Below are 12,150 nucleotides of genomic sequence, written 5' to 3' on the forward strand. Positions count from 1 at the left end.
TCTGTAATAAAAATGTATCCTTTATTTCATTCACTCTGTACAAAAAAGAAAAAAAATCATCACCACATAGTGACAATCCATGTTATACAAGTCAAAAGTGCACATCAACAAGCGTGAGGCTTTAAGAGGTACACAGTTTTGTTTTAAAGGCAGTGATAAGCTAGTATACATCACTGACAGAAATGTAACAGGAGTCCGTATGTTTATTAGCTACAGATTTTAGATCCTAGAATCTCTCCATTAACCACCCATCGATGAATACAAAAAATAGGGGCAGGGAGGGAAAAGAACCACAATTGTTCACTGTTTATCATCAACTAAGTGAAGAGCAAAGTATATCGCGACAGCAAGAACCTCCGGTTTCTGGCAGAACATCTAGAACAACCCTAAGATCAAGACTTCCGGTGACTAAAGCTGATGAAGAATTCATCAATAAATAACAGAATTTTATTATTCTTTAAGGGCAAAAAGTCCCACATTTATTTACATATGAAATGTTTTTAATATAGTAATTATGGACAAAATGTATAATGTCTGAGAGCAGTGATACCTCTCCTTGGTTTTTGAGAACAAAATGTTGACTACAGGTATAAACATGCAGGCATTTCTCTCTCTCTCTCATTTCCTATACATATTTACATACGTACACACGTAGACACAGAAAAAAAATCTGTCCTTTTAAAAAAAGTACAAAATTGGTTTAGAGATTGTATATGTAGCATAAAAGCAACAACCTAAGACCAACAAAAATCCAGAGACCTTAGTGTAAAAAGGGCAGTACTAGGTACCTTTCCTATTTGTACTTCCTAGAAATGTTAAGTTGGGAATGGCAGTAGGGATAATCTAAGATCCAAAATGGGTTGGTCCTCACACCCCAGGTGTCTGCCCACTCAGACAACTACCCAATACTAGACAGTAGGTATACTCTGAGGTGGTCCCTACTTCCACTACCAAACTTTACACCAACAAAAACTGGTTGCATTTAGGAAATGTGAATAAAAATCAATACATTTTACGGAGAGTAGGGGTAAGACAGCCACACACAGAAACTAAAACTATAACTTGTCCCTTCCTTCCCCATGTTGAACAAGAATGTGTTCTGGATATAAACACTCATCCTGACACAATAGTTAGAGTGTAAATGTATACATTGCTGTGTTCAAATGAGCACCATATTTGCCCTCACAACTCAGAGAGGACTTTTTCACCTCATGGGAATGCCCCACAGAGCATTACACAACACAGAACTCCTGTACACCATTTAAAACATTTGATCACCAAGACATCCAGTTCACAACAATGTTTTGTATATATCTCAGGAAAAGTGGAGCTTGTTCAGTGGTGCTTTCCACACAAGGCACAGTATAACTTTGACAGTATTTGTGTAGGAAGCAAATGTGTAGATCTGTGGAAAACACTGCCTTGGTTTGGAAAACACAACTAGATGATCTTTGATACACAAGACAGTTTCATAGCTGTGGGATCTAGAAAACTGTAAAAGTGCAACAGGTGTTCTGATTAGTTCGGTTCAGTTAGTTCTTAAAAAGCCAAATATTTCATCCTAAACTGTATTTTAATATAAAGTTGTGGGCACTGTTATTACCCCCTCCCCAAACCTAAGCTAATACTGTATTTGTCCCAAGAAACATGGGTGCAAACTAAGGTGGACAAGAGCTGATGTACTGCTATGGGTTGAAAGCATGATCTGGAAATCCTTGCATCTTTTAAATTCACTCCTGCATCACCTAAATGCAACAGCATGGTAGCAAAAGCTGGAAGTCCTTTCTTTTTACAACACTATGCAGGGGGATGTAGACCTTGTCTTGAACCTTATCAGTACTTTCAAGAGGCTCCTCCAACACTGTCAACTTTGGAAACAGGGAGTATGCTCCTCATACATCTTACTTCAGAGGAGTTGCTCTTTTACCATGATAGCCACTGCAAGAGGTTTCTTGTTTTGGTTTTCTATCAGCAGAGCAAGAGAATGGGTTCAAGCCTCTGCTGTCCTCAGCAAGAAACAATTTAGCCCCAATTTGAAGTAACCCTAGCCCATGTCTGTTCTAAAGTGATGAACTTGTTAGTATTACCAAGAATCCCCAATAACTCTATAGGGTATGAGAATTACACACTAGAGTTTCTTTAAAAACAGAAATTACATTTTCCTTGCAAAATTAGAAACGATCTACAGAGATAAAATTTGTTATTCCTAATTAATTTATAGAACACTGTTCTTATTTAAAAATTAAGAAAAGGCCATGTGGTCCTTAAAATTACACAAACGCAAGATCAGGCGATACCTTAATCAGACCACTAAAAAACTGAACAAACAGGGTGCTTCCGTGAGTCAGGCCTACTTCTTCAGGCCATGCACCAACCCTTGGTGGAGAGTACAGAACAATGAGGAATGAGAGTTCCAAAAATTCATGGCAGGTGCGTGTGCCAGGTCTGCTTCATAGGTAAAGGTTTCCCTTGACCTTTAGTCCAGTCGTGTCTGACTCTAGGGAGCGCTGCTCATCCCCGTTTCCAAGCCATAGAGCCAGCGTTTGTCCAAAGACAGTTTCTGTGGTCACGTGGCCAGCGCGACTAGACACGGAACACCATGACCTTCCCACCGTTCAAATGCTGGCTGCAAACAGTCTTTGGGGTATGTGGCTTCAATCTTCACCCCTACTAGAGGTTTGACAGGAATTTTCCACCTAGCTTTTCAAACAAAGAACTGCCAAATAATGTGCATGCACTTCTCTCCCCACCACCTGCCCCACCGCCTTGCCTGATTTTGAAACACAAAGTTCTCGACTGGCTGGGAGGCTGGGGAAAAGGCACCATGGAAATGTAGCAACCTCTGTCAGAGAGCTGGGGTTAAAATTTGGTCTACCCTTTGGCAAGGGAAGTCGAATTAATAGTGTTACCTGGTGACTGTAAGGAAATGCTTTCTTCAGTTTGCAGTTCCACTTGGTTCAGAGGTGAATTCACAGCGTTTGAACTCACCTCTAATAAGCAGACCTGGCACAACCACCTGCCACAAATTTCTGAGACTCTCATTTGTAATTTTTCTGCACTATCCACAAAATATTGGTGCATGACTGAAGAAGTAGACTTGACCCACGAAAGCTCACAGTCTGATTCTTAGTGTTCTTATTTAAAGTGCTTTGTGATTCTCTTCTCACTCACCTTTTTGTGATAAACTGTTGACAATTCTATAGCACCATCATATAAATACCCCACATTCACAATTCCAACCTTTCTTCCATCACCTTGGCAACAAAGACCTCCGTTCAGATTTCAACAACCACTTATACTTGCATGAATCTGTACCTCATGTACACAAACTGAGAGGCTGAAACAAGCTGAAAGCAACAGAGAAAACTTGTGACATTCAGGAATCTTGGCTACTGCCATTTTAACCAAGCCACCACAACATGTAGTTCTGAATTCAAAGCATAAACACAATAACAAGACTAACTGACCAACTGTGAGCAAGGAAGGGCATGTGAGGCTAAAGCACACTATCCAAAATCCTGTTACGCAACTACATGCACGCAACTTGAGGCTACACTCATGGTAGCTGTTTGAGCACCAAGACGGAAATGCTATCCCCAAAGCACTTCCACTGGCATACTGGACAATTGGTCATGCTGAGGACACATGACTGACTGCACAATTGCAGAGTGCAATTCCTCATGTTGGCATAAGCAAGACGCTGGTGATTGAGTGGACAATTCAGGAGAACATTCTGAAACCAACTCAAAGTTGTTCAGAGTATGCAAACAAGCCACTGCAAACTGAAAATAGTCTTGTAGGTCAATCAAAAGAGCCACGTAACTGTAGAGCTGCAGACTATTAAAATATAGTCTAGCCCATTGCTTTGTAAGACATGACCCCTTTTTTCTCTCTTAATGCCTTCAAAAATCTCTCTAGCCTTTGCTAGCATAAAACAGTGCACCAGATGAACAAACATGAATGACTCCTATGAACAGCACTTTAGGCAGCAAATTTACTAATGCTTTGCTATGTAAATATAATGCTATGCAATTCTTTGCTGGCTCCGTCCCTTCTTGGAGGACCACCCCCAGAGAGTGCAGATTGGAGAGAGTTTCTCAGCCCCGCCGAGACTCAATTGTGGGGTTCCGCAGGGCTCAATGATCTCTCCAATGCTGTTTAAAATCTATATGAGGCTGCTGGGAGGGGTCATCAGGGGATGTGGGGCTTCGTGTTATCAGTATGCTGATGACACTCAACTCTACATGTCCTTTTTTCCAACTAAAGTGGATGCTGTTTCGTCCCTTGAGTGCTGCCTGCAGTTCATTCAACAATGGATGCCGGAGAATGGACTGAGGCTGAACCCGGGCAAGATGGAGGTGGGTGGTCTAGACATCAGTGGCTTGGGAAACTCCCTCTCTTTTTTGGGGGAGGGGTGACTCTTGCCACCAAGAGTGAGGTTCGCAGTTTGGGTGTACATCTGGACCCGGCACTCACCATGGAAAACCAGGTGGCGTCAGTGGTCCGTTCCGCACACTTCCACCTTGGGCGGATTGCCCAGCTGCATCCTTATCTTGATGTGGGGGCACTCACCACTTTGGTCCATGCGCTCATAGTCTCGAGATTAGACTACTGTAATGCGCTCTATGTGGGGCTGCCTTTGAGACTGATGCGGAAACTTGAGATGGTGCAGAATACGGCGGCCAGACTTCTTACAGGGGTTAAAAGGTATCACCATATTTCCCCCACCCTGGCTGCCTTGTATTGGCTGCCCATTCACTTCCACATTGATTTCAAAGTTTTAACAATGACATATAAAGCCCTACACGATTTAGGGCTTCGATATCTGGCAGAGCGCCTTCTCCCACTCAGTTCTGCCAGAGTCACTTTGTTCTAATCAGGCCGGGTGGCTGAGGGGCCTAACGCTGAGGGAAGTAAGGAAGGGGGGAAAAATGAGAAACCGAGCCTTTTCAGCAGCGGCTGCTGAGAACACCCTCTGGAATAGCTTGCCCATGGAGATCCACCTGGCTCCCTCTTTGGGTGTTTTCAGGAGTTAAGACCTGGCTATTTAGGCAGGCTTTCCATCCTGCCGTATCTTACATTTGGTCATTTTTGCCATCTTAGATTTATCGTATATGTTTATTGGGTTTACTGTTTTTTAAAATTGTAATGCCACCCAGAGTAGACCTTTGGTCTAGATGAGTGGGGTAGAAGTCTAATAAAATAATTTTTTTAAAAAAATGAAGGATCAAGAATTCCCCCCCAAACCTGGATAACACTGTATTCTACACCAAGAACTGCTGATTTTGCAGATCAAATCCATCTGTATTCACCCACTTTGTGCTATTTCTTTTTTCCACCTGCTAATCACAAAGATAGCGAGAACTACTATATATTCAGAACCCCTACTGCCAAGTCACTGGAAATCCTCTTCATGCTCCCCTCCGAGACTTCAAAAGCCATTCTTTGCATCCCATGAAAGCCATTTAAAATAAAACAAGATGTTTCAAATGATATGGGATTCTGAACCATGTACCATTTCCATCTTTGTATAAGAGAAGCATAAAACTGCAAGGAACAGCACAGTTTATTAGCTCCTTCCCACAGCCTGTGGTGTTCTTCACCACACAGATGACAGGAAGCACTATGTCCCATCTGTAATGCTCTGGATGACACAGTGGACTCCTTACAAAAAACACACGTGTTCTTGTTTTAGCAGCTTCCCATATTTCTGATTCTGTATTCATTAGAATAACAGCATATTTCAACGAGCACTTCCAACTAGATTTATATGTAAGAGATCAGAGCAGAGCACCTGAACTGCATGCAGAAGGTCTCAGGTTCAAATCTCAAGCATGCCCAGAGAAAAAAACATGACTTATATCCTATAAAGTTGCTGCCAATAGGAGATAGCAAGAAACTACATGGACAACTTATCCAAACCCAGGATAAGGCTGGCTTTTGTGATCATAAACTTTCAGGGGCTGAAAGTTTATGATCTGAGCAACGGAACATCTGATTTAATATCAGCTGACAGTCCACTACTGTTTTATGCAACCCACTAAGTTTCAATACTTTGGCTTTTCATATCTAGTATTGCCATAAATATTTGACAGAAATGAAAAATTAGAAGGAACCAGAAGGGTCATCCATTCCAACCTTCTGCCAATGCATGAAATCCACAGGTTCTAATACAGCATTAAGAATTAGTATGAGACATAATTATGAAACTAGTTTTCAGCTTGTTATTATTTAATGTAGTACATCTAAGCCTTCCATATTTGCAAAAATTACTATGAATCTTTTGGGCTTAAAAGATCCCAAAGACATCTCTCAAAAGTGTAACGGAGGACAGCTAAGGAGTGTGATTCTTAACACACAAGTTGCACAATGCTCCAAGGGTGTTACTCCCACGCAAGTACTGCTGCATAGGAGAGAAATGATATTGTGCAGCCTCTTATCATAATTTTGGTGAAACTTCTGTGAGACCCTCTGAATTTAATACTAAAAGATATTCAGCAAGCATCTAAAATTTTAATGCCAACAGTCATCATGAAATGATCCCACATCCTTCTGATCCTACCAACATACAAGTGTGATGAATTATTTGTGAGCATACATCTAGTTCATCATTCAAAATGAGCACCTGCTTTTCATTCACTGTCTCTAATTGCTGCCTTCTAGTTTCATTAGGCGCCATCGTCCTGTCATAAGAATAGATCTCAGGCCCATCTTCTGACCACAACTTAAGAGCCATGGAAGCCAGCAAGATATGGACCCTCCCCTGCAGCTCCAGTAATTTGGATGTTTCAGCCTAGTCCAGAGAGACCAATGTGGTGTGCACATGCCTCATGATATAGAACTGTCCAATGTCAGTATTGCCCCTGTTTCCTGGAAGAGTGACGTTGGCCATGAGGAAGAGTTGTGTATCTGGGATTCCTGAGGTTATCAGAGCAGCACAGAAAGGACTTAAATGGGAAGAGTTCCCACATTGCTAAAGAAATGGCAGACAGGGACCCCTTGACAAAGCAGTTTAACGGACTCTTAAGCACTGCCCCACTGCTAAGAACTCTGCTTTAAAACAAACATTCTATTAGGAAGAAAAAAACACGGACAAAAAAGCACCAGGAATTCCCACTAAACACCAATACAAACACATAACAAACAGTAGAAAAACTATCTGTTTAAATATATACAAATTTCTCAAATACTGCTTTATTTAATGCTTTTGAGGGGGATTTTTATATACCTCTGTGTGTATCTAGCAATGAGGTGATGAAGAATCCTTTACGTACAATCTATTGCAACAGCCGAGGAAGAACTGTAAACTCTAGTATGGAAAATTTTCTGTACCAAAAGAGAAAAGAAAAAAAGAAGAGAAAGAAATCCTAATTATGTTCTTGAAGTAGAGACGGCCTTTTTTGCTTTTGGAAAATGCACAGGGGATGGGGGGGGGGTCAGGTCATTTTTCAGTCGAACTCATTCGTTTGGATTTGATGAAGGCCATCCCATGTGTCCTCATGTGGGTGTTTAAGGCAGCTTCAGTTTCAAACGTCTTTGCACAAACTTTGCACTTCCTGTCAGAAATGGCGTTGTCAGATGACTCCTCCTCGCGACTGGGTTTGTTTTCCTGCTGACTATCTTCCCCAGATCCGTTCTGTTTCGAGACTGGCTGAGGTTCCTTCAGTTTATGCACGATGAACAAATGCCTGGAGAGAGAGACGTGGGAGGTATAACAGAGACCACATTCCCGGCATTGGTAAGAAGAGCCATCGGATTTGTGCTGGGGAATATGTTCATGAAATTGAAGCAGGTTCTCTGTTGTGAAGCCACAAACTGCACATTTGTGAACTTTAAAAACATTGATCTTCAATTTCTTCAACGGCTGAGTGATGGCACCTCGAGGGGGCCTGAATTCCAGCACAGGCTCCTCCAGCTTACGCTTCGGACTGGGAACCTGAAGTTGATAACAGGTCCGTTAAAAAGGGGGTAAAAATCAACTGGAGTCATGCAGTTATTCTCAGAAAGACTCAGCATCTGCCCTCAAAATTAATCAAAGGGCATATCTGAGCAAAGGCGCATTTACACAATAAGCTGGAATGAAGGACAGGTTGCTTACCTGCAACTGTAGTTCTTCAATGAATTCACACCTATGGGTTTTTCTGCACCTGCACAAAACTCTTCAGAACATTCTAGAGCTTACACAGAGAGCCATCTGAATACCCTTCCATACTGCACACATATCTGCATGTCCAACAATTCTCCTTCTGTCCCCCCAGTCCGCTGCCATACATGAAACATTTTAGTAGCATGGGAGACTACTAAGAGGATATGTGGGTTGTGTGAATTCACAGAGGACCACTCAAAGAACTACAGTTACAGGTAAGTAACTTGTCCTTCTTTGTGGTCTCTGTGAATCACACATATGGGTGACTAGCAAGCTCACTTACTGGCTGGTGGCCTATCATGGGAATACAGAAGAAATCACATTTCTACCCAATATGGCATTGAGCTCAACCCTGACATCCATAGTGTTTGATGAACGTAGAGGGTTGAGACCACGTTGGAGTCTTACTGATGTCTCTTGGGGGATTCCTTTAAGAAAGGCTGTTGAGGTAGCAACAGCTCTAGTTGAGTGACCTTTTACAGGTTCAGCAAGTCATCTTTTTGCCAGCTGGTGACACAACCTGATGATGTTGACAAGCCACTTTGACAGACCCTGGGGCATTAACTGAGCCCCGATCCTCAAACTCTGATAACTAACAAAAATGAATATGTTTAGCCTTAGTATTGCAACTTAGTATTGTGACTTTATTTCTGTAAAATTGTAGGGTCAGTCATGCTGGGGAATGAATAATTTCCTTGTGTGATGTACTAATGTAATGACTAACAAGAAAACACCTTTATATGTAAGAAGGCTGAGATCTGCCATGGGAATAAAAATTGTGTTTGAGCTTTCTTGTTGGAGTTTCAACACTGCCTCTGCAGCAGAGGTATTGATCGGAAACGATGATTAAGATTTTTCAATCATCAGATCATGAAGGCATCCCCTAGCAAACCTGGACCCAGCCTGATTGCAAGCAGTATTTTTGGCACTTCTTACTGTCTTTTGTAACAAGAAGGTCTACAGCTAGTAGATTCTATCAGCTGCAAATTCTGCTGAAATGGTCCGGTGCTGACTGACTGCTCAGATTGTCACTCGGTTGCATTCTCCTGCCGATGATTAGCTATTGGAAAATGTGGCAAACCAGGCCCTATTCCCAGAGATGGACTGTCAAAAACAAGAGAGACACTGGATGTGTTCCACTCTGTTTGTTTATGTAGTACATATTATTGTTGTTGTAAGTGGCCACTGGTACTACCTTGCCCGAGATAAGATAAGAGTCTCAAGGGCCTTGAAAGCTGTTAACACTAATACAGTGGTCCCCAACCTTGGGCCTCCAGATGTTCCTGGACTTCAACTCCCAGAAATCCTGGCCAGCAGAGGTGGTGGTGAAGACCTCTGGGAGTTGTAGTCCAAGAACATTGGAGGCCCAAGGTTGGGGACCACTGCACTAATAGAAGTTCTAATCTGTTTATGTGCATTTGTCTCTCTGTCCTGGACCAAAGAGCATGTACTTGACAATTCATGCAGTGAGTGCCCTTGCCTATACGACTTGCATCAGTTGTTACCTGGACTTTTGAGTCTGAGAGGTTTTAAAAGGCCTCTCTATGGTTACATTGGGAGTAACTCCACCAATGGAGTTGTAAACCTAACTAGGGAGTCATAGTTAATTTTTTTGTAGACCTTTCGGACGGTACATCAAAGGATGCCAAATACCAGGTCTGAAAATATCTCAACTACAGGTGAACACGTGGGATAACAGACATTGTTGAGACCATTAGTCCCAGTAGTCTCTGGGCCATGTATGCTGTCACTGTTGCACGTGGCTTGAATTTCTTCAGTAAGGATATATGTTTCTGTTTCCTGTTCTGTGGTAGGCAAGCCCTCGCAGTTCTGGACTTCAGCAGCACATTGACATAATGAAACTTCATGTGGTTTTAAATTTGATTTGTCTAGATTCACTCTGGGACCAAGATCCTCCAGCATACATAAAAGGAACAAGATGCCCTGTTGTGCCTTGACCTTGGAATTTGCTACTTTCAGCCAGTCGTCTACATACAGGAGGAAAATCACACTGTGAAGTCTCATGTAAGCAGCAACCAGTGCCATACACTCAGTAAAAATTCTAGCTGCTGTGGAAAGACCAAAGAGGAGCACCTTGAATTGTAGATATGGTTGCTTAGTGCAAAGCGTAGGTAACAACAATGATATGAACAGATAGTGATATGGAAAGAGATATCTTTTGGATCTATCACAGAGAACCAGCCTCCTTTCCTGAGTGGTGGCAATATTTTTTCCAGAGTTACTATCCTGATTTTTTTTTTTTTTTTTTTTTTGCTTCCATGTAGGAATTTACATTTGTCCAGTCCAAGATGGGTTTCAGGCCACCATCTTTCTTTGGACCATAGAATAACAGAAATAGAATCCAAAGAGGAGCATATCTAAAGGAACAGGCTTTTCTCAGGAGTTATATGACTTCTTCCTGTAATACCTGAGACAGGCCATAGGCCTGAAGATGCCTGTGGGAGGTAAAGATGTAAATTCTATAGCACAGCCCTTATCAATGATGGTTAAAACCCATCTGTCATTGGTAATGGTGTGCCGGCTTGGTAGGAAAAATGACAAAGGCCTCAGAATGAAAGTAAAAAATAATGATAATGGTGATAATAATAATGGTAAATATATATGTATATTTTAAGGGGGGAATCATGGAGTAGAAAGAAAACAAAGAAAAGTGACAAGGACAAAAAAAGAGGTAAGTTTTGAAAGAAGTCAGTTAAATAATAGCGCTAAGCAAACATCCCAGACATTTCCTCAGTGGTTGCTAAAGGGAACCGAAGGGCAATTGTTAGGTGCATGGATAAGTGCAGTAGGGATGAGGCTAATGTCATTACTGTTATTCTAATCTCTCTCTGTTTAAGTTCTAGAATGTTCCAAAGAGTTTTGCTCAGGGACAGAAACACCCATATGTGTGATTCAATAAGAAGAACCAACCAAAGCAACTGACAGCAAGTTCAGACATTTAAAAAAAATACCTTCTTCCCACAGGGTGTAATTAATAAATTCATAAATGGTTTAGGGCCTGAATATTTAAAGAAGTGCCTCTCCCTATATACATAAGTGATCAAGCTGATATATATATCAGCCTGATCACTAGTATCTTCTGGAGAGGCCTCCTCTATATCTTACCACTGAGGGAGAGTCTTACCACTGAGGGAAAGTTTACTGTGAGGGGACCTGGGGGAGGGCTTTCTTTGACACACCGCCCCTTGGAAGCTCACTTGGTGCCGACATTGGCATAATTTCACTGAGAGGTCAGAAATTATTTATTAGAGCCTTTGGTAGTTGAAGATTTTGGCCTGTACAGGTTTTAATGTAATGGTTTCAATGTTTGAATATTGGAGGTCAATATTTTGCCATGGGGATTTTCTGGGTTAGGTACACACACACACAGCATCTGTAAGTGACTGGAAGAATAAATGTTATAGGATTATAGACGATATATAGGAGGCCCCCTGATCTATTTAAAAGGAGTACTGATGATGATGGAGACTTGTGTCAATTCATGTTTGTTTTTGTTGGGGAAAAAAATCATTTTGCCTGATGTCCAGAGCAATTTAGAGATGCAGGGCTGCAAAAACAGACAAGGACACACTTTGTCTACTCCTGCTCTACACCGTCCAACTCAGAACTGGTGCAAGAAGACAGAATTTCAGCAAGCTGAAAGGTCTAGAAATTATTTAACAGACATACATACACCCAACCAGTACACACACACCTCACCTTAGTTTCTTCTTTGACTGCACTATCCCCTATGCTGGTTGATTCTGTCATCTCTTTCACATCAGGCTCCTTGATGCCATGCATCAGTTGAATATGTTTTTCTAGCATCAATCGCTTGGTAAAAGTACGCCTTGAATCTGGGCAATGCCTGAATGAAATGCAAGGAAATCATCAATAGATACAAAGAAGTATGAAAAACCATACAATTTCCAGAGGTACTGAAAAAGAAAATGGAGAGACTCAACACTTGCAATATGCACAACGAATGTAAACAACATGTCTAA

General features: G+C 41.6%; 1 protein-coding gene across 8 annotated transcripts in view; it reads right to left on the reverse strand.

Annotated features, from left to right (window-relative positions):
- Positions 1–12,150, reverse strand: part of ZNF532 (zinc finger protein 532) — a 69,747-nt gene continuing 57,597 nt past the window's right edge. For 5 of the 8 annotated variants that reach the window (XM_072992875.2, XM_072992877.2, XM_072992874.2 and 2 more), the window contains exons 8-9: positions 11,867–12,014; positions 1–7,936 (exon numbers count right to left, since the gene is read on the reverse strand). In XM_072992875.2, the coding sequence (XP_072848976.2) occupies positions 7,442–7,936; positions 11,867–12,014 (643 nt within the window). In that variant the 3' untranslated portion in view covers positions 1–7,441. The remainder of the gene's footprint in view (positions 7,937–11,866; positions 12,015–12,150) is intronic. The other 3 variants (XM_078385187.1, XM_072992878.2, XM_078385188.1) reach the window with 1 other exon arrangement.

The sequence above is a fragment of the Pogona vitticeps genome, chromosome 2, assembly GCF_051106095.1.
Source record: "Pogona vitticeps strain Pit_001003342236 chromosome 2, PviZW2.1, whole genome shotgun sequence".
Classification (NCBI taxonomy): domain Eukaryota; kingdom Metazoa; phylum Chordata; class Lepidosauria; order Squamata; family Agamidae; genus Pogona; species Pogona vitticeps.